Below are 27,115 nucleotides of genomic sequence, written 5' to 3' on the forward strand. Positions count from 1 at the left end.
TCCATTTTGTACATACTTAATAATGTACAAATTTATTGAGAAAGCAAACTGTTTTCTTTTTCTATCTGATAATGTGCACCACATGCCACAATTCCAGAACTACTCTCTGGTCCTGCGTCTGTCCTAGCCTGTCTTCCTCCACACGACTTGTCCTTCAGCATAGGTATTTACTTACTTTGAAATGTTTACTCCATTACACATGTATATATGAATGCCTGCTTGTCTGCATGTGCATCACACCAGTGCAGGTGGCTGAGAAGGCCAGAGGCCTGAGTTATAGGCAGATATTAGCCACTCATTGTGTCTGCTGGGACTCAAACCCAGGTCCTCTGCAAGAGCAGAAAGCACTCCTAACAGCTGAGCTATCTGCCCAGCCCTGATTTTCATGCACAGTCACAATACAGACCTGGTTGCGCATGATGGTACAGATCCTTAACCCCACCACTTGAGAGGCAGAGGCTGGTGAAACTCTCTCTGATTTCGAGGCCAGTCTGGTCTACATAGTGGGTTCTAGACCAGCCAAGGCTACATAGTGAGACCCTGTCTCAAAGGAGAGAGAGAGAGAGAGAGAGAGAGAGAGAGAGAAAGAGAGAGAGAGAGAGAGTGCACTTTAGAAAAAGTGTTGTAAATGGAACATGAGAGGCCAAGAGTTTTAGTAACCCTTCTCTCTAAGGTAGGAAGATACAATTATGAGACTGGCATCTTTGTGTCCCTTCTAAGATATGGACCGCATCTCTTAAGTGACAGAGGAAGACCTCTCCTTTAAGCACACGAAGATACCTACCTGCATGAGCATGGTGGTGCTTAGTGGAACCGTTCATTACATTAGTCAGAAAGTAAAGAGAAGGAATCTTTGGGCAGGCCTCAGTATCTTGCTGTACTAAAATGTTCCTCTCGATGCAATCAATCAAAGAATACAAATGTGACCTTGGCAGAGAGGGCAGGCACACCTTATTATGGTAGAGCCTCATACAAATCTCTCTCTTTTGTATCACACACCCTAGTGCTAGAAAATGCATCAAATTGCCATCTTTCACTGTCTGACTCTAGCCGAGTATCATAATGAATGTAGTGTCTCCTTGGAGTAAAAAGTCAAAGATGCTTCTCAGTCTTGCTTATGGTATTTGTAGATACACATCATCAGCTTCTTTCTGATCTATAAACACTTTACTGAGCATCTCCTCCTCCTCCCTTGCCTTCTTGCTGTGCAGCGCCAGATAGCTTTGAAATACTCATTATCTGGAGCTAGGAGATGGCTCAATGAGCAGGTTGCTTGCCACTCCAGCATAAGGACCTGAGTTTGGGTCTCCAGCACCCACCTAAGCAGTCAGGCACAGTGTACTGCAACCATGCTATGTGGGGCACAGCTAGGAGGGTCCCTGGGGCTCACTGGTCACGAGGTCCAAGTTCATTCAATGAGAGCGTGTTTCAGAAGAAGCAGGTGGGAAGTCACACAGAACATCTGCCGTGGGCAGGTCACGCATGCACGCAGAACATGCTCATGTTTCCCGTTATCTTCACTCTGTTTCTCCTTGCCTCCAAACTTCAGTTCAAAGCTTCTTAAACCCATCTCTCCTATTGCATCTCGGCTTCTTAGGTAAAATCAAATGTAAGCATCTCAAGCATATGAACCTGCTCTATTCCCTGCACCAACTCTGTCTGGCCTGAGGGTTTATAGTCAAGCACTGTGTGTTCGGTAGTCTTTTTTCAGAAGAAGGCATCAGATCCCCCGAGGCTAGAGTGACAGGCTGCTTGAGCAGTTGGACGAGAGTGCTGGGACCCAAACCCTGGTTCTCTCCAAGAGCTGCAGGCACTGTTAACCACTGAGCCATCCCTTCAGCCTCCTGTTCTGCACTCTGTGTTCTTTCACAAATGTGCCCTTCAACTGACAGAGGATGAACACCCCGCAGAAATTCAGCTTGCTATCTTATTAGTGCAACCAGTGACATATTTTTTTGGCATTTTCTAATAGGGGGTACCATTTACCCCATAGCAATCTGCAGAAGGACTGCAGTCCACAGGCTTAGCTGTCTGTCATGAGCATGCATGTTTTCTATTTCACTGTGCAGAAACTACACATCTCTCTGCTAGGCCAGCTAGCGTTTCACTGACTCAGGCCTCACAGGTGAGCATACCTCTCCCTGTGTCCTTCCTAAAACTCAATCAGCACTTTAATTCCTATGGCTCTGACATCTCTCAGGAAGCAAGCACAGAATTTGTACCATCCCTTTTCAAAGCAACTAGAGGGCCTAGCAGACTCGGGGAAGCATGCAAGCCCAGTGTCTGGTATGCTCAGGTCTCCTGAACATTCTCCATTGTTTTCCCAGAAGGCCTAATTTAAGCTATCTGGAAAAGCCTCCTCACTGTTTCTTCTTCCTTTCTCCTTCCTGTTAGATGCCTGTTTTTGTGTTTGTTTGTTTTGTTTTTTTCACTAATGCTACTTTGGATTCAGGCTGGCCCCAAATTCACTGTCTGAGACTGGCCTCGACTTCCTGAAGCTCTTGCTTCCAGCTCCCCAGGACTGAGACGACAGTTTGTACCACCATGCCTGGCTTAAGATCACATTTTTTCCTCCTGACTCTCTCCCATGATTTCCTCCCAGGTGCTATTCCAGGTTACAGAAGCGTTTCACTGACTCAGGCCTCACAGGTGACTATGGGTCACTGAATCATACCTCTCCCTGGGTCCTTCCTAAAACTCAGTCAGCACTTTAATTCCTGTGGCTGACATCTCTCAGGAAGCAAGCACAGAATTTGTACCATCCCTTGTCAAAGAACTAGAGGGCCAGCAAGATGACTCAGAGGGTAAAGGTGCTGCAGCCAAGCCTGACAACCCACACAAGTTGTCCCCCAACCTTCACAGGTGCAACCAGGCACATGTGCACACACACATACACACAATAAATAAATAAAATGTAATTTTTTGAAAGAAGCTCTATCCAGACAGGCAATGGTGGCACACGCCTTTGATTCCAGCACTCAGGAGACAGAGGCAGGAGGATTCCGTGAGTTTGAAGAGAGCCTGGTCTACAGAGAGAGTTCCAGCACAGCCAGAGCTGTTACCCAAAGAAATCCTGTCTCAAAAATAAAATTAAAAAAATAAAAAAAGGAGCCAGATCCTTATGTTTGCTGAGTTCTTAGTTCAGTTCAAGTCCTCAGAAACCAGGCCTGAGTAGGGCAAAGTAAGGCTCCTGGGGAGTCAAGACAGGGTTTCCCAGAACTGAGGTAATTGCCTAGTGAGATAATCACATACAGATGAACTTTGAGCAGAACACACCTGACCTTTCACTTAACTTGGCGCTCCTACATTCCAGCAGCTCATTGTCATTGCTGGACAACCTCAGGTGCCACCGTAGCAATGAAGTCAGAACCTCTGTGGCAGCCCCAGGTATCCATGGCAACACTGAGAACTGCTCTTCCATCTCCTGCAACAGGAGAACCCCCCACCCCAAGTTCTCCTCAAATCTCATCTCCCCACAGACTCTCCCACCATCTTCTCTGGGTGGCTCAGATACACTCAGGCAAGGAATAGGTGACGAATGTTTTGGGGTTTGGGGTTTTAAATTCTCTGGATGAGATAAGAGTGATAGCCCACGCCTTTAATAATGCAGCTGTCTATGAGTTTGAGGCTAGCCTAGTCTACATAGCAAGTTCCAGACTACAGACTACATAGTAAGACCCTGTCTCAAAAAAAAAAAAAAAAAAAAAACAGAAAAGGAGGCTAAGAGGTGGCTTGGCCTCTTTGAACACTGGATTCTCTTCCAAAGAAAGCAGGTTTGATTCCCAGCACCCACATGGTGGTCACTATCTGTAGTTTCAGCTCCAGAGGGTCCAACACCCTCTTCTGGCCTCCTTAGGCACCAGTCATGAGCATAGTACACAGGCATGCATGCAGGTAAAACACCCATACACACAAAATAAACTTTTTTTTAATTCTCTGGATTATTCCCGTGTACAACCAGGATTCAGACTCACTCTTCCAAGCTCTTCTTCTACCCCACTCTAGACCATTCACTTGGTATCACAGAAAAGAGACCAAGAATGAAGCCCTAGGAACTCACTTCTGCTCCCAAATTCAAATTGATCCTATACTAGGAATAGCCCAAGATGCCACCCTATTTGTTAAGGTGACTGTGGGACATGAGCTCACCTCTAACTTAAGACGGCTCTTGGGAAAACCTTTCCAAAATAGGAAACTAGCTTCCAAGTAGGAATGCAAGGGGCAAAAGTCAGTCAGAAGCCCCACTGTTCCACCTCACTAGTCACAGCACAGGAGATCAGCCATTCTAGTCAGGAAAAACCGCACAAGGACACACAGTCAAAGACCTCAGACAGACACACACAGAGATCCAAAGTCCTTCACAGCCCACTGTCTGTCTGGTTAGCTCTTGGTGAACCGCCTGTCTTCCCCTCTGCCCAGTTTCCACAGCACCCATCAGGCCTCAACCAGACTCTTGAGAGTCCACAGCATGAAATGCCCAGTTTCAAAGGTGCTGAATCTTGAGTTCGTGCTTCTGTACAGTCAGCAAGCCAACATCTCCTGAAGCTCCTATTAGTTCATAGAGTTCAGTAGGGCCAAATGGGAGGCTCCCTGAAGAACGGTAGGTGCCCTGTCCACAGCCCTCAGTAAATGCTGCTGGTTCGCTGGAGCAGTAAGCTGACTGAAGACACATCCTGTTTACAAAAGGAAAAAAATCTAAATCTAAACTAGTTAGTTTGCAGTGAGCAAGAATAGGCAAGAACAGCAGTATCTAACCATGCTAACAGTGGCTGGAGCATCCTACCTCTGAGAAAGGGCCAGTTGGATAGGCACGGACTTCTGGATACTCAGCCCCAACTCTGCCTCCTTTTTCTTGGTTTTTCAAGACAAGGTTTCTTTGTATAGCCCTGGGTATCCTGGAACTCACTTTATAGATCAGGCTGGCCTCGAACTTACAGAGATCCACCTGCCTCTGCTTCCCAAGAGCTGGGAATAAAGGCGTGTGCCACCACTGTCCAGCTTCTTTTCCTTTTTAAATTTTTTTTTTTATTTTGCTTGTGTAGGTGTTTCACCTGCATGTGCACCATGTGCAAGCCTGGTGCTCTAAGCAACAAGAAGAGGGCATCAGACACCCTAGAACTGGAGTTACAGACAGTCATGAGACACCATGAGGGTGCTGGGAAATGAACCTGGGTCTTCTGGAAGGGCAGCCAGTGCTGTTAACCACTGATCCATGTCTCCAGCCCCCTCTTCTTTCTTTTCTGCTCCCTGGGTTCATTACAACACTAAAACTACCTTTAGGTCATCCAAAGACAGAATGCAGAAAATAAGTTTTAGACACTAATAAAAATAGCATGTTTTACTGCCAAGTATGTTCTGGGTCATGTGTATATGTACAGATATTCTCTAATGTAGCCTGACAAATAGGTTTTGTTTTTACTTATTTTTATTACATTTACTTGCTAGAGATGCATGCACCATAACATACATGTTTGGGTCGAGGACAACCTGCAGGAGTTGGCTCTCTCCTTCCAACATATGGGTCCCCATCAAACTTAAGTCACCAGGATCCAAGGCAAGCTCTTTACTTGGCACTGAGCTGTCTTGAGATCCAGATGTATTGTCATTGTCTTAGTGCTGAGAAAATCCACCTTTCAGTCAGTAGTCAGCCCTAAATCTATGTCCCTTTCACCACACCACACTTTTCCTTTTATACAAGCATGTAGGCCTGGAGGAGGAATTCTCCTATATGATAATGCAGATTGCACCTTTGGAGAACCAGAGCAATCCACACTGCTCTGAGAAACCAGAACAGCCACCCTCAGACAGTGCTGGTTGGGAAAACAACCATTTTTAGTAGCCTGGATCGAACTCAGAACTCAGAATTCATTGACTCAACAAGCATCCATATCAAGTACCCTGTGCTTCAGACATTGCAAGCCTGGTCTTCAGAGAAAAACAGAACACAGACAATTCCAAGAACTTAGTGCCAGGAAAGTCCCTGCGAACAAGTATCCTGTCTGGGGCTTCTGGGGTTGCAGATGGGCGCCAGGATCACTGTATAGAAGCCACCACGGCAGGCGTCAATATATCTCCCAGAGACAGCAGCATACCACTGCTCTCAAAATGAAATCAGCAGTGAGTAAAGTCATCCACTCATACAAAAACCGCCTAAGCAATAAGGAGCGAGCAACTTTGAGCTCTATCAGCCATATCTGCCTGTGCCTCAACAGCTCCATTGGGGGCCTGTGCCTGCCAAGGGCAAATAAGGAGCAGAAATTCAGTTTGCTGTTTTGAAATTATTGCTGTTTGAATAGGAAAAAGATGAAAATACGGTTGAAATACAGATCATGTCTCTAGGAGATAAGGGCCTTATCCTACAGAAATGAAAACCTGAAACCAATACAGTTGACTTAAGATTAAGTCCTGCCTGACTCTTTCCTTCAAAGGAGGAGGGTATCCCTAGACCATTCCAGGAAGAGTCATTACTAAGGGCACCAGAGGACTTCTTGACTCTTCCCATTAACAGCCCTCCTTGCTTTCAGAGCCAATTCAGGTGTGGAAGCTAGAGGCTGACATCAGGTGTCACCTCTGGTGATGTCCACCCTATGTCCAGGGACCCTTCTGTCTCCATATCCAGCACCATCATTACAGACTTGCAGCTCAGCACTCAGCTTTTACAAGGGTATTGGGGCCCAAACTCAGGTCCTCATGCATGCCCAGCAAGCACTGTACCTGCAGAGCCATCTCGAAGCCTTTCCTTTCTTTATCCTATGCTGGCAATCCAGCTCTGGTCCTTAGTCATGAAAGAGCTCTATTGTTCAACTACATGCCTAGCCCCTCCCTATCCTCCACGCCCTCTCCCCAAACTCAAACACTCAAACAAATTCACCGGGTGGTGGAGGCACAAACCTTTAATCCCAGCACTCAGGAGGCAGAGGCAGACAGATCTCTGTGATTTCGAGGCCAGCCTGGTCTACAGATCAAGTTCCAGAACAGGCTCCAAAGCTACAGAGAAACCCTGTCTCGGGAAAAGAAAATCATAAAAAGAAACAAATAAAAAGGTTTTAATACTTTTTTTGGAAAAAAAAAAGGAAATTGAATACAATAACCCTGCATATGTGAACAATACTTTCCCTAGAAGATACAAGTTATTAAATAAAACATCTCAGTTCCAAGCATGGGGTAAATCCTAATAAGTTACTAGTTAAGGAAGCCCCAAAGCAACACAGGCTATTGCGATTGCTCTTGGTCACCCAATGGATGAGACCATACTAGTGGAGACACACTGGAACTGACCTCAAAACATCCTCCCTTCCCGTTAACTTTGATAGTGCTAGAATGTGTTATGCAGGGCACTGGGAGAAAAAAGCCTTCAGTGGTATTGCTCAGTGGCGAACTCTGAATACTATAAAAGCACCTGCTAGGCAAGATGAGCCGCCGGTACAACAGTGGCATCAGGTTATAAAGGTAACCAACTGCTTTATGATTGGATCTGAGGCCTGCTCCATGGTAAGAATTTCTTGTCTGGTACTGTGAAACTAGTCAAGAGCCAATGGTTCAGGTGGTCACAGGCCCCCAAGAGGAACCTACTACTGTTGTCTTACTAAATGGTCAAAGTGATGAAAGATAGGTGACTAGTGAGTATTCATTTTTTTAAAAATGAGTTAGCTTCATCAGCCCCTCTCCCCAAGGTCAGAAGAACATCAAGGAAGAGGGGGGCAGAAAGAATAGAAGAGTTGGAAAACGGAAGAGAATACCGTGAAAGTCTATCTTCTGGATATGACCTGGACAAGATCAATCAACATCCCACCAGACAACACTAACTGGACTCCCTGGATTACAAAAGAGAGAGAGAGAAGAAAAAGAAGGGGAGGACATTAAGTGAGGACAAAGACAGGTGCTTCTGAGGGAGAGGGGGCTGGAGTTACATAGGATCAAGATACATTGTTTACACCCATGAAACTGTCAAGGAATTAATAAAAGACATTCCATTTTAAAACACTAACAAAGGTTGTGTGAGAAATAGCTCAGTGGTTAAGAGCATTTGTTGCTTGTGCAGAAAACCCAAGTTCAATTCCTAGTACCCTCATGCCAGCTCACAACCATTTGTAACACCAGTTCCCAGAGGATATGATGTTCTCTTCTGGCCTCCTTGGGCACCAGGTACACAGTAGTTAGTGCTAACCCCTAAAAAATAAAATAAAATAACAAGCTGGTTGTGGTAATTCAGCCCTCCAAATGCAGAGACAGGCAGATCTTAGAGAGTTCCAGGCCAGCCAGGGCTACACAGTGAAACCCTGTCTCCAAAATAAAAGCAGACAAGCATAAGTTGTTTGCATGTATGAAACTGTAGAATAATTAATAAAATATATTGCAACTGTCATTGATTGCACTAATTGTAACTTCTAAACTGTGCTCAGATCCATCATTTTCTGTGCATCCAAGTGCCATTTCCCTAGTTCAGGTTTTGTCATTTGCTTCCCATATTGACAACTGTAAAAATGTCTTCTTTTTTTAAAAAATGTGTATGGGTGGTTTTTTTTTTTTCTGCTTGTATATATGTGTACCACATGCATGCCTGGTGCCTGTGGAAGTCAAAAAAGGCTTCAGATACCCTAGTAATAGGTTAGGCAGTTGTGAGCCACCATATTTTGGGTTTGCTAAGAATCAAACCCAAGTCCTCTGCAAGAGTGGTAAGCACTGAGCCATCTCTCCAGCCCCCTGAAAGAGTTTCTTAATGGTGTGTCTGCCATTGGCCTTGCCCTATTCCAATCCAGCTATATTGGTCCCCTGTTTAAAATCTTTGCCCATCGCCATGCTTTTAGGTTAACTCTGAGCCTTCAGGAAGGTACAATTCAAATTCTAGCCCTGTGCTTCATTTTCTCCTCTATATTCCACAGTCTCCTGTAAACACACATACCCTGTACTTTTTCTCACCTGTGTGCCTTTCTATTGCCTTTCCCTGTGTCTAGAAAGTCACACCCCCCTTCTTCAAAAGATTTAATGAGTACCTAGAAGAAGAAAGGCACTGATGTAGGTACTGGAGAGTCAACAATAACCAATATAAAGTTCTTATTCCCATAATGGTTGCATTCTAGAGGAAAAGGCAGACAATAAACAAATAAATCTTTGATGTCTGCGATAATGAGTGCCACGGAGAAAAATGAAACAGAGAGCTGGGGTGTGTCTCAGTAGGAGAGTGCTTGCCTGGCATGGATCCCAGCACTGCAAAACAAAACAACAAAAAGATGAGGAGGAAACAGAGAAAGAAAAGAGGGACCCAGTGAGGTGGCTCCGTGGCTGAAGGCATCTCTCTCCAAGCCTAATGATCTGAGTTTGATCCCCAGAATTCACATGATGGAAGGAGAGAGAGAATTTATTCCTGCACATTGTTCTCTGACCTCCACACATAAACGCTACAGCATGTATGTGCACACACACAACATCATAAATGCATTCTTTAATTTGTGTAGGGAGGGCCTAGAGAGAGAGTTCAGTGGCTAAGCACTCTTGGTGCTCTTGCAGACTGGCATTCAGTCTGACCCACCCACATCGCAGCTCATAGCAGTCTGTAACTTATTGTGGAATATTATTTTAAGTGTGTTATATTTGTTTATGCTGTGGAACATTTGTTTTAACGATGCAAAGTGTGTTGCATTCTTTTATGCTGCATTTGTTTAACTCTCTGTGAAGCTGTGATTCTTTGCCTGTCTAAAACACCTGATGGTCTAATAAAGAGCTGAACAGCAAATAGCTATGCAGAAGAAAGGATAGGCAAGGCTGGCAGGAAGAGAGAATACATAGAAGGAGAAATCTTGGAGGAAAAAGAAGAGCAAGAGAACAAGGAGAGGAGGATGCTAGGGGGCCAGTCAGCCAGCCAGACACAGAGTAAGAAGTAAAGAAACGATATACAGAAATAGAGAAAGAAAAAAGCCCAGAGGCAAAAGGTAGGCAGGATAATTTAAGTTAAGAAAAGCTGGCTATAAATAAACCCAGTTAAGGCCGGACACTCTTAGTAAGAATAAGTCTCCGTGTCATTATTTGGGAGATGGGTGGTGGGCCCCCAAAAGAGTAAAGAATGAAAAACCAGCAACAACAGTAATTCAAGTCCCAAGAGGTCTGATACCCCTTGGTGTACCCTCTGAGTGTACCTGCACACACTCGGCATTCATACACACACACACACACACACACACACACACACACACACTCAAAAATAAAAATATTTTGTAAAATGTTTTAAAGAGAGGGAAAAAAACAGGAAGAGAAGTTGAGGAGAGGTTACTCTTGTTGTGGTTGGCTGGTTGGTTTCTGGTGTTGAGGGTCAAACCTGGGGCATTACACATGCTAGACACATGCTCTACCACTGAGCTACCCCGATCCCACAAGAAAGACCATTTTGACAGGTCTCTGGTGAGGCGGTATTTGTACAAAGAAGTGCACGGAGTAGGTCTGTGAACATCTGGGGAAACAGGCTTCCTGGAAGAAGGAATGAACCAAACCCAAAGCAGAAAAACACTAGGCAGCACTCAGGAAACTCAAGAAGCAAATGTGGATGAAGCCAAGAGGGCAAAGAAAAGTCAGAGAATCCAGTCAATGCAGAGCATTTAGGCCATGGTAGGAATTTGAGTGCTTCAGCAGAACTCTGACCCCTTCATCTTTCTTTCTCCCCGCTCCCCACCTTGAGACATGGTTTCTCTGTACCTTTGGAGCCTGTCCTGGAACTCACCCTATAAACGCTGCTAAGGAAAGGGAATGTCTTCATAGTAAGCATACACATTTGATCACTAGCAGTAACAGAAACATTGTGGGTGGGTTGAACAGGTATGGCCCCCATAGGCTTATGTATGTGAATACTTGGTCCATAGGGAGTGGCACTATTAGAAGCTGTCGCCTTGTGTGACTAGGTGTGACCCTGTTGGAGGCAGTGTGTCACTAGGGGGTGGGCTCTGAGGTCTCAGAAGCTCAAGCCAGGTCTCTGCCTGCTGCCGGTAGATCCAGATATAGAACTCTCAGCTCCCTCTCCAGCACCATGTCTGCCTGCATGCCACCATGCTTCCTGCCATGCTGACAATGGACTAAAACCTCTGAAACTACAAGCCAGCCCCAATTAAATGTTTTCCTTTATAAGAGTTGCTGTAAGCCGGGCATGGGTGGCGCACGCCTTTAATCCCAGCACTCGGGAGGCAGAGGCAAGCGGATCTCTGTGAGTTCCAGGCCAGCCTGGTCTACAGAGCTAGTTCCAGGACAGCCTCCAAAACAATACAGAGAAACTTGTCTCGAAAAACCAAAAAAAAAAAAAAAAAAAAAAAAAAAAAAGAGTTGCTGTAGGCTGTAGTCCTGGTGTCTCTTCAGAGCAATAGAACCCTAACTAACATACACACACTCACCACTGCACACAAACACTTTGCACGTCAATTCCTTTTTAAAGTAAACATGACTCAGCTCCCCAGAAAATGACCCAACTCTAGGTCATAGTGACCCACGGAAGGCATTGCTCATAGAAGTAAAACAGGATAAAAGGTCCAGAAAAATGGAGGGGAAATGATACTGAAGCAGCCCTGACCACAGAGTCCAGTTGAAACCCCTCACCGGCTAAAGGCTGAGAATTCTGACACAACTGAGAAAATTGACCACAAAAATTACCTAAAGGAACAATATTCCTTCTCCCATATAGAAACAATTCAAATAAAGTAAAAAATGAAAATCGACCGTGCTTACATGACCTTTTCATTTAACCTTAGTCTTTCCCCAGATACAAGCCTACCATTTTTTTGAGGATCTCACCAATAAGACTATTGACTTCATTTATAATCAAAACACATTTCTTAACTCCCTTATAAATCATGAACCACCCTATGATCTCATTTACCAAAAAGAAGAGGTGGGGAGTTCTTGGCTACTCTTTGAGCCACAGAACTCCAGAAACCATGCAAATTATATAAATGGATGTTGTCCTGAGCTCAAGAACAAATTTTTCTGGAGCAGTCCACCCCACGTTTGGATAAATAGTCTCTTTTCCTGAGCACCTCTCCCTGCCCACAATGGTCATGATCAAACCCATGTTAAAATGCTTTTTTTTTTTTTTTTTTTTTTTTTTGAGACAGGGTTTCTCTGTGTAGCTTTGTAGACCAGGTTGGCCTCAAACTCATAGAGATCTGCCTCCAGAGTGCTGGGATCAAAGGCATGCGCCACCACCACCCAGTTTAAAACCTTTTGCTTAGAAACTTGAGAAGCTGGAGAGATGGCTTAGTTGTTAAGAGCACTGGCTGATCTTCCAGCGGACCCAGGTTCAATTCCCAGCACCCACATGGTGGCCTACAACCACCTTCAAATATTTTCAAGTCATCTGATGGCCTCTTCTTGACCAAGTAAGCAAGTGGTGCACTTTACATACATGCAGACAAAACACTCATATACATAAAATAAAAAAATAAAAAAATTTAGACTGGAGAGACAGCTCAGTGGCTAAGAGCACTTGCTGTTCAATTATAAGGACCAGAGTTCATATCCCAGCACCAACATTAGTTAGCTCACAAACACTGTAACTCCAACGTCAAGGTATCTGACACCTTCTTCTGGCTTCTATAGGTACCAGCACACACATCTGTGTACATAGATTCACACACACACACACACACACACACACACACACACACACACATAAATAAAATAAAATAAATCTTTAAAAGGAAAAGAAACTCCAGCTTTCAAGCTGGGGAGAGGACTCAGGAACTAGAGTGTGTACTGGTCTTGCAGAGACCTAAGTGTTACTCTCAGCATCTACTTTAGGTGACTCACCACCACCTATAACTCCAGGTCCACAAGGATCCATTGCCTCTGGCCTCTCCGGGTACCTGCACGCACATGCACCCATCCACATAGGTATATCCATCCACATGCACATAATTAAAAATAAAATAAATCTTTAAAAACATATTATATAGAGAAGAGCCAAATGTGGTGGCTCACACCTTTAATCCCAGAACTCAGGAGGCTGAGGCAGGGGATCTTTGTGAGTTTGTTTGAGCCTGGTCTACATTTTTTAAAATTCTATCTCCTGAGCATGGCACCACATCCTTAATCTCAACACTCAGGATGCAGAGGCAGGTAGATCTCTGTGAGACAGACACCAAGCTGGCCTACCTGCCAGATCAGCCAGTCCTAAATAGTGAATCTGTCTGTGTCTGCATGTCTCTCTGTCTCTGTCTCTGTCTCTGTCTCTCTACATATATATATATATGAGAAACTCCAACTTTGTTTCACATTGACCCATAGTGGAATTACTTTCCACAATGAGGCTGAGATTCCTGGCTTCATCTGAGTGGAACTCTACAAAGAATTCCTCAGGCAGAGCTGGAGAGATGGCTCAGTAGTTAAGAGCATTGACTGCTCTTCCAGAGGACCCAGGTTCAATTCCCAGCACCCTCCTTCATGACAATTCACAACTGTCAGTATCTCCAAGATCTGTCACCCTCACACATACATGCAGGCGAAAAAACCAATGCAAATAAAATTAAAATAAGTTTTAAAAATTTCAAAAAGAATTCCTCAGGCTGCTCCAGCTGCAGTGTAGATCCGGGTCTCTCATTCCTGCTGTTGTCGACAGAAGGACTGCAAGAGCCCAGAACAAACCCAGAAGCCTCTACCTCATCACTCAGTCCATCTCCCTTACTTGGAACGGTGGTCCCACCATGCTAACCTGTTCACTTCTGAGAGCTTCCACACACTTCCTGTTACAGAAGTCCCAGCAATTTATTTAAAAGATGTATTTATTATGAGTACAGTGTCTGCCTGCATGTATCCCTGTAGGCCAAAAGAAGGCACCAGGTCTCATTACAGATGGTTGTGAGTCACCATGTGGCTGCTGGGAATAGAACTTAGGACCTCTGGAAGAGCAGGCAGTGTTCTTAACTGCTGAGCCATTTCCAGCCCCACCTAGCAATTCTTTACCCGACTGCTCACTTCTGTCCCTAAGGTCACTCCTTTAAGACTCTCAAGACCCACAAGGACTCAGGGCTCCTAACCCTTTCTCCCCATCTTCTGTGTCGCATTCTCTCCAAAAGCACTCTCCACGTGGCCACCAGAGTTCTCCTTGGAACCAACTGTTCATTTCAGTACCTCCTTCAACTTCACCTGCTCTGAGAAACCAACAGCTCCCTCATCTGCAAGATTGAGCCCATATCAGGCACCGTGTAAAACCATCTTCACCATGGGCCATCTGTTTGCCCAGTCAACATTCCAGTCATACAACTACCTAGACCTCTTTGAACACTCCACACACAGCTGAGTCTGCAAATATGGTTTTCTCTGAGAAGCGTTCTAGAAATCGCTGTGTATCTCTCTTCAGCTCTGACTCACGCCTGAACTGAGTATGATGGCTCTCTGTAGAGCCTTCCTAAGTCCTCCTCTCACAAACACTCTGCCAGGATGGGAAACACTTGTAATAACCAGCAATCAGGAGACTGAGGCAGGAGGCCAGCCTGGACTACATAGTGAAACCATTTCCAAGCCAAAAGCAAAACTAGAGTTGCTTAGTGGCTTCTCTCACACCTGCTGCCACACTTCCATGACACGGCGCACTGTGTGATAGCATGTCTGTCTCCCTCTTGCCATACGAGTTCTTGAATGGAAAGGGACGGACATTAGTATTCTTTAACAGCACGAAAGAAAACATCTAGCACCCTAATGTTAGTATTCAGGCATCTGTACCAGCCTGCCCTTGGGGTTCTGACAGGATACACCCTCAGCTGCAGCCACTAAGAACACCTCCTATGCATATTCACTACCTTTAAAAAGGGCCCTGCCCACCTCCCATCTATCTCTCTTTCTCTCTGTCTGTCTGTTCCCCCACCCCTCTCTCTCTGTCTCTCTCTGTGTGTCTCTCTCTGTCTCTCTCTCTCCCTCCCTCTCTCTCTTTCTCTCTCTCTCTGCCTGTCTCTCTGTCACACACACACACACACACACACACACACACACACCTCTTTTCTCTTCTACTGCTCCTGTCCCCAGAGGCTGGTCTCTCCCCACTCCTTTCCATTCCCTTTCCCCTAATAAAAAACCCCTCCACATAACACATGAGCTCTGTGGCATGGTGTCTTTCTCTCACGCACCGCTTTTTAAACTGCAACACATAGTATGACTACATCACGCTTCCTGAAGAAGAGAATGGGTGAGAGCTGTTAATAAAGCTGTTCTCCTGTTACACATGAAGATTTAGCCTGGGTCCTCGATTAGGCTAATCAGAATGCCCTTCCAGGCCTCAGCAGCTGACTTGTACGGCGAGCTTACGAAACAGTGACTGAAGAACTGAAACCATGAATCATGTCAGTAAATTCTTAGCATCTTGGCTGCCCTTCTGAACCATCTTGCCAATCTCTCTCTCTCTCTCTCTGAACAAAGTCCAGATGTATAGTATGTATTCCCATTTGTATCTCACACACGTGACCACTCTCAAACTGCGGGAAGAGTAAACGCCTACAAATACCCAACAAGACAGTAACTTCAATCAAATAATAATCAATACCTTACACTTGAGTTCCATGCATAGTTTTCACCAAATCTTTCTAGCATATGGGTTCTGTTTGTTTGTTTGTTTTGAGACAGTATATCACTCACTATGTACCCTTGGCTGATTTAGACCAGGCTAGCCTTGAACTCACAGAGTTCACTTGCCTCTGTCTCTTAAGTGCTGGGGCTGAAAGCGTGCACCACTTGTTTTTGTTTTTATAAGACAGGGTCTTGCTACATAGGCCAGGCTGTCCTTGCACTCATGATACATACACTTTCACCTTCTGAATGCTGGAATTGGAAACAAGTGTCACACGCCCAGCTGTTTTTCACCAAATCTCTGAAATATGCAGAACTCATGGGTTCAAGTAACCACCCTGTGTCTGCGTCTGGAGTAGTTACATCACAGCAGCTAGATCCCCTGACTGTCAGTTCATTCTCTCCTCACACTGGAGGTAAGGTCATTGCCCCTCACACCTAGAGGCGCACAACTGTTGAGCTCAGCCTCAAACACATGTGGAGCCCACACTTCACTCTCCCAGGGCTGTCTTAAAAGTATGTCCTGCACCCACATGAAAACCCTGTGCCTTTCACTCACTGGGGAAGTCCTAAGATTCTGTGGCTACTTTGCATGTTTCCTTGTGCATGTGTAGGTATTCGGGTGTTCAAGAGTTTTCGTACATTTCTATTCCCAAATTAGAAACAGCAAATTGGAGGGGAGTGACAGATGTAGGTGGGCATTAATGCCAGAATCAAGGAATGATAGGCAGCTGTCACAGGTGGCACAAACAGACATCAGGAAAGAGTAAAACCCAGGGAACCAAAGTCAAGCCAGCAGTCGGTAGCCGCGAAGGAAACGACTGTTCTTCCTTACTAAGGGGCCTGAGGAGACCTCACAGTTACAGAAAAAAAATCGAGACATGTTTAAGGCCAGCCTTCATTATTTAGCAAGACCCTGTCTTGAAAGGAAGGGAGGGAAGAAAAAAAAAAGGAGCTGTGCAATAATAACCCTGAGTCATCAAAAGAAATGTCAAATTAAAAGGCAAGGAAATGCACCACTGGTTTTAAAGAGATGTCAGCAAAAGTGGTTAAAATAATAGCGGCCTGGCGCTCACAGGGATGCAGTTGCCTTAAAAATATCACTTAGGAGAGCAATCCTTCTCTACACAAGCCACGTTACTTCATACCACATCGGAGGAGTCCAAGACTAACAGATACTAGAAGGGGTTTCACCAGTGAGTGACCTACCAGATCACACAAAAGTGACACAAGAGAAATCACAGATCACATCTGAGACCGCAGGGAAAAGGCTTCGGTAGTCCCCAAAGAGTGCCTTCTGGCCTTCCTAACCATTGCCTTGCCTGACAAACATCCCCCACACAGAGATCAGTGTCAGCCACAAACATGGGTAAGTAAATCACAAGAAACAGTCGGCTGTTTCCATAACCGTAAAGCAGGGGGCTGGACGAAGCTGAGAAAAGAAAGCAATGAAGAAGGCAGAAGAGCATAGGAAATAGGGGAGTGGAGTGAGTCCAGTGGAAAACGGAACTGATGTAAAATTCCTGCACACCCTGCTGCTGCTGCTGCTGCTGCTGCTGCTGCTGCTGCTGCTGCTGCTGCTGCTGCTCCTCCTCCTCCCCCTCCTCCTCCTCCTCCTCCTCCTCCATAAACTGAAAGAATGTCTACACTTCATAGCTGGGGGATCAGATAATTTCCAAGGTCCTGCGATCATCCAGGCTAGAACAGGAGCTGGAAAGAAGGGTCTAAAGCAGTGTTTCTCAACCTCCTTAAGGCCGAGGCCCTTTAAAGCAGTTCCTCATGTTGTGGTGACCCCAACCATAAAGTTATTTCATTGCTACTTCATAACGGTAATTTTGCTACTGCTATGAATCGTAACGTAAATATCTGATATGCAGGATATCTGATATGTGAGCTGTGGTTGAGATCCATGGATTGAGAACCACTGGACTACAGAGTAGCCACTTCCAATGTGGCTCTATTCGTACAGATTTTAAGAGAAGAAAAAGTCAAGATGGATCAAAATGGAAAGGCTATAACTCTAGCCCATGGAAATAGTCATGCAAACTGCCTCCAAGCAACTTGCTTCACCAATAAAACTCACACAGACTAAGATGAAGAAAGGAAACGGTGTATCATGAAATGAGAACCAAAGTAGCTGTCTTTTTATCAAACAGAATACACTCCAGTTAAAAAAAACTATAAAGTATATGGTCGTAGTGGTGCAGTGTTAATCCCAGCATTCAGGAGGTGGAGGCCAGCCTAATATACAGAGAGAGTTCCAGGCTAGCCTACAAAATAGTACTGAGACCCTATCTCAAAAAACAAACAAAATCCTACAAAAAAGATGGGGCAGTGAGGTACACTTGTATTCCCAGTTGAAGCAAGAGGATCACATGAACCCAAGAATTCAAGAACTATAGAATACCATAATAATTAAAAAAAAAAAAAAAACTCTGCCGGACGTTGGTGGTGCACACCTCTAATCCCAGCAGAGGCAGGCGGATCTCTGTGAGTTCGAGGCCAGCCTGGTCTACAGAGTGAGTGCCAGGACAGCCTCCAAAGCCACAGTGAAACCCTGTCTCAAAACAAAAAAACAAAAACAAAAACAAAAAAAACTCTAAGGATAAAAACCACACAGGGTCAAAGAAAGTTAAAGTCACAATGATAAAAGATCAATCCAACAAGAAGAAATAATAGAGGTTATAGAGATGACCCAGCAGATAAGACACTGGCTGCTCTTGCAGAAGACCTGGGTTCTGTTTCCAGCAGTAACATGGTGGCTCACAACTACCTGGAACTCTAGTTCTTGGGGGAATACAACGCCCTCTTGTGGCTTCCTCGGGCACTGCATGCACATGACAGACATAGGCAAAACACTACCTGGCTTTTACGATCATTCCACCCCTTGTTCTACAAAAGTCCCTGCGCCTTAAGGAAGTTGGGTCTGATAAGATGTCCCATCTGGCAGGGCTGAAAACTCCTCAGTATCTTGCTCTCTGCACTTTGACCAGTTGTGGGTTTCTGTGTTAACTGTCATCTCCCACAAGATCCAGAAGCAGCTTCTTGGATGAGGGTTGAAAGACTTGTCTGTTGGGCTGAAGGAGAATGTCCTCACGGACTCATATGTTTGAATGCTTGGTCTCCAGTTGGAACTGTTTAGGAAGGATTAGGAGGTGTGGCCTTATTGGAGGAAATATGTCACTAGGGGCGGGCTCTGGGGTTTCAAAAGACTGATGCAATTTCCAATTAGCACTTTCTCCCTCTTGCTTTCAGATCAAAATGTGAGCTCTCAGCGGTCCCACACCTTTGCTCTGCCATCATGGACTCTAACCCTCTGAAACCGTAAGTCCAATTAAATGTTTGCATTTATATGTTGCCTTGGTCACAGTGTTTTGTCAACACAACAGAAAAGCAGCTGATATAACTTGTTGATCTATAGTAAGTCATTAGGAGTCAGTTTACTGCTATATTTATTTAGCAGAATAATATAGTAGGGCCTCCCCAGGGTCACTGACCTATCTAGCCACACGTCATGGACCTGATGATAATGCCAGGAATGGGTTCCATCTCATGGAATAGGCTTTTTGAGTTTTGTTTGTTTGTTTTTTATGTGTATGAGTGTTTTGCCTACATGTTTGTCTGTGTACAATATGCATACCTGCTGCCAATGTAGGTCAGAAGAAGGCCTCAGATCCCCTGGAAATAGAGTTACAGACTGTTGTTTGTTGAGCTCCCAAGTGAGTTCTGGGAATCAAGCCTGAGTCCACTACAAAATCAGCACATACACTGTATTGATGAGCTATCTCTCAAGTCCTGTAGATCAGGCTTAAATCCCATCAGAAAGTAGCTGGTTATCCCTATCACATTCATGCCACTATTGTAACTGTGGGCATATCTTGCTAGACAGATTATTACTGTAGTTCTCAAGGTTCATAGTTCATACCGACCATTATTTTTCTCCTCCAGTAGCAAACATAACACATTCCAGCACAGCCAGGCAGTGGTGGTGCATGTCTTTAATCCCAGCACTCGGGAGGCAGAGGCAGGTGGATCTCTGTGAGTTCGAGACCAACCTGGTCTACAGAGTGAGTTCAAGGATAGGCTCCAAAGCTACACAGAGAAACCCTGTCTCAAAAAGAAAAAAAAAAAAAAAAAAAGGCAAACAGCTCCTGAAGAATGAAACCCAAAAACCACACACACACACACACACACACACACACACACACACACAATTTAGGACAGCCAGGGCTGCATAGTGAGAGAAACCGGGCTAGAATTGATCTGGAAGCTTCCTCCCTGCTGGGTAGCTTTCTCAGTGCCAGAAGGTGCAATGTTTGTGGCTAGGAAAGAAAAAGTCATCCATGATCTTACCCAGCTGTGAACTGTGTGTGCTACAATGCCCACCTACCAGGCAAGATGTCCCCTTTGGCACAACAGAGGATGTGACTGTTATGTGGTTAACCAAACACTTTGTGATTGGATTTGAGGCCAGCTCTACAGGAGGGAATCCACGCCTGGTACTGTAAACCTTGTCTGAAGCCTATGGTACAGGAGGTCATAGGCCATAGGGGAAAACCTATTAGTGTTGTGTTGCTAAATGGACATAGTATCCAACTGCCTTCTAAATCTCAATATTTATAAGCACAGATTAGTGTTGCTCTCAGCCTTGGTCGGAGAAGCTCCTTTTGCAGAGACTCCTAGCTGGTCAACGTGTTGAGAACAAGTGAGTGCTCAGCCCTAAACAGGACACCTATGTCACCTGCTCCAAGGCTGAAGGGACATCTCAGGAAAGAGGGTGCAAAAAAAGAAAAAAAAAATGTAAGAGAGCCGGGTGTTGGTGGAGCATGCCCTTAATCCTGTACTCGGGAGGCAGAGGCAGTTGGATCTCTGTGAGTTCGAGGCCAGCCTGGTCTCCAGAGCCAGTGCCAGGATAGGCTCCAAAGCTACACAGAGAAACCCTGTCTCGAGAAAAAAAAAAAAAAAAAAAAAAGTAAGAGCTGGAGGATGGGGGAAGGGCTGTGAAACTCGAGGGGCTGTGAAACTCCTCTAGACGTCACGTGTCACTGCACTCATGAACTCTTGGAGCAAAGCTGCTCAAGGTGGAGCCAGTCAACACTGCATCAGGGACTGGGGAGGGCTCCTGTCCCCAGGGGACCCTCCGGTGTTAAAGGTTGCTGGAGGATGAGGAATTATTTCTTTTCTTCAATGGTCTAGCCCATGCACCAGTAAATAACTCCCCACAAATGTTCAGGCAAGCAAGCCTTATTAAACTCAGCAAATAAACCAACAAAAAAGAAATGGGAGGGGGACTTGTTGAGAAAAAGACGTGGGTTCATAAGAGGAGGAGAGGAGAGGAGACAAGGGGAGGGGAGGGGGTAACAAGGATTGAAAATGACCCAAATACATTGTATAAATGTATGAAATTATTTTAAAAAAATAACAATTTTAACGACACATTTTCTCAAGCAGATGACAAGAACCAACACCTAATTTGTCTTCTGACTCCACTCACAAACTGTGGCACTGACATACCCACATCACATGTGAAGGTGTACACACACACACAAAGATAAATAAATGCAAATATTCCAGTGCTTGCAGCCTCGGTCACAAAGCAAATTGAGGCCAGGCTCAACTACATAGTCAGACCTCATCTTAAAAAAAAATGAATGACTTTGAACTGATTCCAGGCATGCTCCACCATGCCTGCTTGACTCTTACAGAGTACAGAATGAGAAGTGTTGCCACAGAAGCAGAGTGAGTGAAGAAATGAGGAGGACTGAAACAGGGCAGAGGAAGTCAGACTATCCCTGTCTGCACATGACACTACGTTATACACGGAAAAACTCAAGACTCCAGTCCAAAACTGTTAGAAATGACAAATTCAGTGAGGTTGCAAAATATAAAGCTAGCAATTAGCTCTTTTCTACACTAATACTGAAACTTCTGGAAGACAAATCAAGACCCATTCTCACAATAGCTTCCAGAAACAAGGCCCCTGAAATAAATGTAAACAGGAAATTGTTGATTTCTACAATTAAAATCACAAAATAACACTTAAAGCTAAAGAGGATACACATATACACACATGAAAACTAAAGAGAACACACATAGAGAGAGGGGAGAGAGAGAGAGAGAGAAGGATCTTTGATCCTAGCAAATAGATTTCTGTGAGTTGAGGCAGACAGGGCTACATAGAGGGATCTTGTCTTACAAAACAAAAAAAGAAGAGGAGGAGGAGGAAGCAAAGGAAGGAAGGAAGGAAGGAAACAAAGAAAGAAAGAAAGAAAGAAAGGAAAAATGTTCACAGATTGAAGAACAGTGCTAAAATGTATGTCTATATTACACAAAGCAGCTTACAGTGTCAGTGCAGAATACACAATGACATTCTTCACAGAGAGGAAAAAACAATCACAACCGAATAGGGAGATGGCTCCACAGCTAAGCATAAGGATCCGAGTTCAAATCCTCAGAACCCACACCCAAGTCTAGACAGGGTCACACTGTCGGTGGCAGACACAAAGGCATCACCAGGCTTGCCGGCCACCAGCTTCAGTCCAGGTTCAGAAAGTCACCCTGTCTCAGTGCACCTCGGTGGACTGAGGTAGACAGTGGGAGATCAGAACTCCTGACATCTTCCTCTGGTTTCTGCTTGTGCACCAGTTTTGCTTTTGTTTTTGTTTTTGTTTTTGTTTGTTTGTTTGTTTGTTTTTTGGTTGGGGTGCTTAAGAGCTAGAGCAATCCTGAACATGAATGAAACTTGACAGACAGAACCAGGTTTGAAGCCTGCCTAGTCTATGCTGCAAGTTCTAGGCCAGAGAAGGTTACACAATGAGAGCCTGTCTTAATTTTTAAAAATAATAAGATAATAAAAATTTAAAAATAATAAAAAAATTTAAAAAGTGATAATAGAACAGGTAAGGAGGAGGGGGAGGAGAAGGGCTACCAGAACCTGGGAAGGGAAAAGGAAGCCAAGGGGTGGGGATAGGATGATTGGCAGCACAGGGTACAACTGGAAACGACAAATAACAACTAAGATTCTACAGCATGGTCAGAGAGTGGTTGACAACAATGTATTGAACGTTTCAGAATAGCTGAGAGGATTTTGAACATTCCCAACACAAAGAAATGATGACACACCTATGAAATGACAGCAAAGCCAGCCACATGGCTGATGATCCATGCTGTGCACATGGATTAAAAGACCACACTGTATCCCATAATACATACAGCGACGGTGTGTCAGTATATATATATAGTTAAAAACCATTCATGAACCAGGCACAGTGGCACACGCCTACAGTCCTAGTACTTCAGAGGCTGAGCCATGAAGATGCCAAGTTCCAGGTCAGTATGTGCTATACAGCAAGGCTCTGTCTCAGAAGGAAAAAAAAAAAAAAAAAAAAAAAAAAAAAGAGGAGGAGGAAAGGAAAGAAGGGAAAAAACTAAAAGTGCATAAATTAAATGGATAACTAATGCACTGTACCATTACCCATAATCACCTGCAAATCTGAGAAACTGGAGCTACTGTTCAAAGCCATGAACAGAACCGGCAGCTAGATAATCTGATAAATGCTAAGAATTACAAGCAATGGTTTTGTCTTACTTCATTAAAGAAAAAAAAAACCAACAACAAAACTATTCTTAAAGGAGAACAATTAGGAAGAACATGAGAATATACTAATTGCTACAAGCAGCCAGAATTAGGGAAAGGTGAGGTGGACGGGCTGCTTTCTTCCTTTTTTGTTTTTTTGTTTTGTTTTGTTTTTTGAGACAGAATTTCTTTGTGTAGCCCTGACTGACAGTCCTGGAACTAGCTCCGCAGACCAGGTTGGCTCAAATTCAAAGAGATCTGCCTGCCTCTGCCTCCCAAATGCTGGGATTAAAGGTATGTGCCACCACTGCCCAGCTCTTTCTTTATTTTTTAACACTGTATTGAATTCTTTGTTTGTTTGAGACTGGGTTTCACTATGTAGACCAGGCTGGCCTCAGAAACCTATCTAACTGCCTTCTGGAATTAAAGGTGTGATCGATCCATCACATTCAACCTATTTGTTTGCTTTTTGAGACAGAGTTTCTTGTATGCACGGCTAGCACCAAACGAATAAATGACCTTGAACTCCTGACCCTTAAGAGGACTCCACCTCCCATATGGTGGGGTTACAGGCAGCACCATGCACAGTTTATTCGGTGCTGGGGATCACACCCACAGTCTCAAGCATGCTGAGCAAACTCTCTCTTAACTGGGCTTACCTTGCCAACCCTTAAACTAAGATGAACTGAATTTTCACACAAAACTTTTTAGGGGTAGTACTGGTGGTTAAACTCAGAGCCTCCACTTGAGGGCTTGTTAAGCTCCCACAGTATACATTGATTTTTATAATTAAAAAAATGACATAGGCATTCATCCCCAACTCCTCCTTGACTGGACTGACACCCCCCTTCTGCCCAGTCCTCTACATCACCATTCCTGCCCCATCTCTACTTACAGATGCAGGCAGCAGCCAGCAGGCGGCCAGCAGCATAGGGGGCACCACAGCTCGGGAAGAGAGGCTGCACCATGTAGTTGGCAAAGGTGATGGCAATGACGGCCTGGCTCGTGGGTTCAATGATGAGCAGAGAAGTCCAGAGGCGGATGAAGGCAAGAAATCCCCCGAAGGCCTCCAGGATATAAGCATAGCTGGCCCCAGATTTCTTAATGGTCGTACCCAGTTCGGCATAACAAAGGGCCCCAAAGACGGAGAAAATGCCCCCAACAGCCCAGATGACCAGTGAGAGGCCAAAAGAGGCACTGTACATGAGTACTCCCTTGGGGGAGACAAAGATGCCGGAGCCAATCATGTTCCCTACTATGAGGCACACGCCATTTAGTAGTGAGATCTCCTTCTTCAGTTTTACCTGCTCGGCCACCGGGCTGGCCCTGTCTCCCAGAGCAGAGGCATTTTCCTCATGCTGGGCAGCCACTTCATACTTGGTGCTGTCGACCATGGTGGGGAGAAGAAAGGTCTTCACCAGCTTGCTTGCATTGCCCTCTAAGGAAGAAGGAATGGGTTGGTAACCGCATGGCATCTCTCCCTCCCCCTCCACAGGGACCCAGACAGTCAGCACCCACAATTCAGAGACCTTTTCTCACTTCTGACTTCCCAAAAACCTCCTCTCCTAAGCCTTGTCAAATGACTCCAACTTGGCTTTTCCCCAAGAAGAAAAGCAAAGCACCCCAGTCTTTCGTCCTTCAGATGTAACATACCTTATTTACCTGCCAACTAAATCCTGACTTACTGTGACACAGGGCAGGCATAAGGCAGTTTAGTAGCTCTCCATATAACCATAGTGGCTTGAGCCTTTTTTCCCCTGCCTCTCCACCCCCTATAGCCCCCAAAAAGCCTGTCTTCCCTCCAATTTCAGTTTCAAATGTCGATATACTGAGATGTCTACATGAGGAACCAGCCCTGCAAGCAACTAATTTGCTAGATCCTCTTTTTGCTGATATGTTGCTCTCTCCCCTAAGGACACTGCATGCAAGCCCGAAGCTTTTAAAATGTTCCTGCTAGGGACATACAGCCACCTCCCTGCTCCGGAACATCCATTAACAAACGGTCATCTGGCATCTCCGATGCTGGCAAAGCCCAGGCAGCCCCACCCATCTCGAATAAAGAGACAGGCAATTCTCTTTACATCGCTTTTCCTTTTCCAGATACCTGTCCCAGCCTCTATCATCCCAGGACTCCTGCCACCAAATCACTCGCATTCACACCAGCCAAAAAGTAGGGATGATCTTTCAGAAGGGTGGCCGAAATACACAGCAGAACCCAGAGGTGACTGGAGGCAGTGGTGGTGGATGCCCACCCACCACAGAACTGCTGGAGACATACCAGACCAAACCAAGGAAAGGAAAGAGCTAAAGCCAGGCAGCAGATGCCTGGAAATACAGAGCTATTGACAGCTGCACGAACGAGGAAAGCTTAGTCAGACAAATGGGGAAACATTAGAGCAAGAGGCTCGGGAGCTGAGGAAGTGACTGGACATGCAGAACAGCAGAGAGGGGTTATCGAGGGGACAGGGTGGGGCACACTCACTCCCTGGCTCTGGATGTAAGTAGGGTTCCCACAGCAATGGCCAGCAGCAGTCACAGAGACAAAGACGGCACCCTGCAAGAACAGTGGTCTGGCCTGCTCCTCCTTCCTCCAACAGTCAAAGGGAAGCCTAGACAAATGCCTACCCGATTTAAGACAGGTCAAGAAGGGAGGAGGTGGTGAGGGAGCTAGAAAAGGAAGGGGTGAGGGAAAGGCAGAGGAGTGTTAAGCAACCATCTGGGTCCAAGGTTCACGGGCCTTTCACATCTGCGAAAGGGGCAGCTAGGAGCTCTTGGCTCAGCATTTTCAGTGATAAGAAGGAGCTCACTCAGGAGTCTCCTTTGTCAGCTCTGCCCCAGGACAGGAGGCCCAGGGGGAAGGGATGGGCAACTGGGTGTGTCCTCTGCAACCCTGGAGTGTCTAGCAAGTTAGCTAGGACAGAGCGGTGGCCCAGACCCCTGCGCCAGTGTCCTTGATGTCCCACCCAAACCTCATTCCTCTCTCACCCCAAACAAGAAAGGCAGGAAGGCTATAGAATGTGACACATTGTTCACATGCTGAGATTACAGGAAGTGTGAGAGAGGTTCAGACACCCTGTGTGGGCGCCCTAAGTAAGAGCTCTGTACACTTCCCCATGCAGAGAGAAGCTGACAGCCTCTAAACTCAGGCCATCACCCCGAAGGCTGAGCCTCAAGCTATTTCAAAAGAAATATGGTCCAGAAATGAGATCAAACTTCTGGGTACAAACAACTCCATCCCACCAGTGTGCTCTTTCATCCTTAAGGAAATATACCTCTGTAGCATCCAAAAATTCCTATGAGGGGAGGTGGTGGCTCATGCCTTTAATCCCAGCACGTGGAAGGCAGAGGCAGGCAAATCTCTGAGTTCAAGGGCATCCTGGTCTACAGAGTGAGTTTCAGGGCAGCCAAGGCTACACTGAGAAACCCTGTCTCAATAATGGTAATAATAAGCAGTAAGTTAATAAAAAGTATATACATATATATGGAAGGCTGGAGTGTCACTCAGTGGTAGAGTGCTAACCTACCCTATACACACAAATAAGTGTGGAAATAAGGTTTCATTGAGCTATGCTAGGCAGGCCCGGAATAAACAGAAAAGGTTCCATATTTTGGAAATCATAGTTTATTCTGTCTTTATAGTCTGCTTCAAATCTGGTATTCCAAGTCGTTTTTGGCAACCTACCTGTTCTGAAACAGAACTTTCTGTCCTTTCTTCTATCCTTCCTACCCCTTTCTGGTTATTCTAAAGTACCCTGGAGGTTAATCTCTACAGCTCACCTTCCCATTCTGGCCCCTTAAAATTTCTAACTAAATCTAGATAGAATGGTGGGCTTAGGCCTTGCACAGACCCTGCCTGAGGATGGAGAGAGTAGTTAAGAGCACTGGCCGTTCTTGAGAAGACGTAGGTTCAAATCCCAGCACACCACATGTCGGCTCACAACTTCAGTTCTGAGGCCTTCTTCTGGAGTCCATGGGCACTGTACATAAATGGCACCCAGACACATGCAG

The 27,115-nt window shown here is 45.2% G+C and overlaps 1 protein-coding gene across 7 annotated transcripts in view; it reads right to left on the bottom strand.

Moving 5' to 3' along the window:
- The window catches only part of Slc7a7 (solute carrier family 7 member 7), a 46,221-nt gene that overhangs the window by 13,632 nt on the left and 5,474 nt on the right, over positions 1-27,115 (bottom strand). For 6 of the 7 annotated variants that reach the window (XM_027390660.2, XM_035452798.1, XM_027390655.2 and 3 more), the window contains one exon: positions 24,003-24,545. In XM_027390660.2, coding sequence (XP_027246461.1) covers positions 24,003-24,501 — 499 coding nt within the window. In that variant the 5' untranslated portion in view covers positions 24,502-24,545. Of the gene's footprint in view, positions 1-24,002; positions 24,546-25,589; positions 26,262-27,115 lie in introns of those variants that run through there. The other variant, XM_027390659.2, reaches the window with a different exon arrangement.

This window comes from Cricetulus griseus, assembly GCF_003668045.3.
Source record: "Cricetulus griseus strain 17A/GY chromosome 1 unlocalized genomic scaffold, alternate assembly CriGri-PICRH-1.0 chr1_1, whole genome shotgun sequence".
NCBI classification, from domain to species: Eukaryota; Metazoa; Chordata; class Mammalia; order Rodentia; family Cricetidae; genus Cricetulus; species Cricetulus griseus.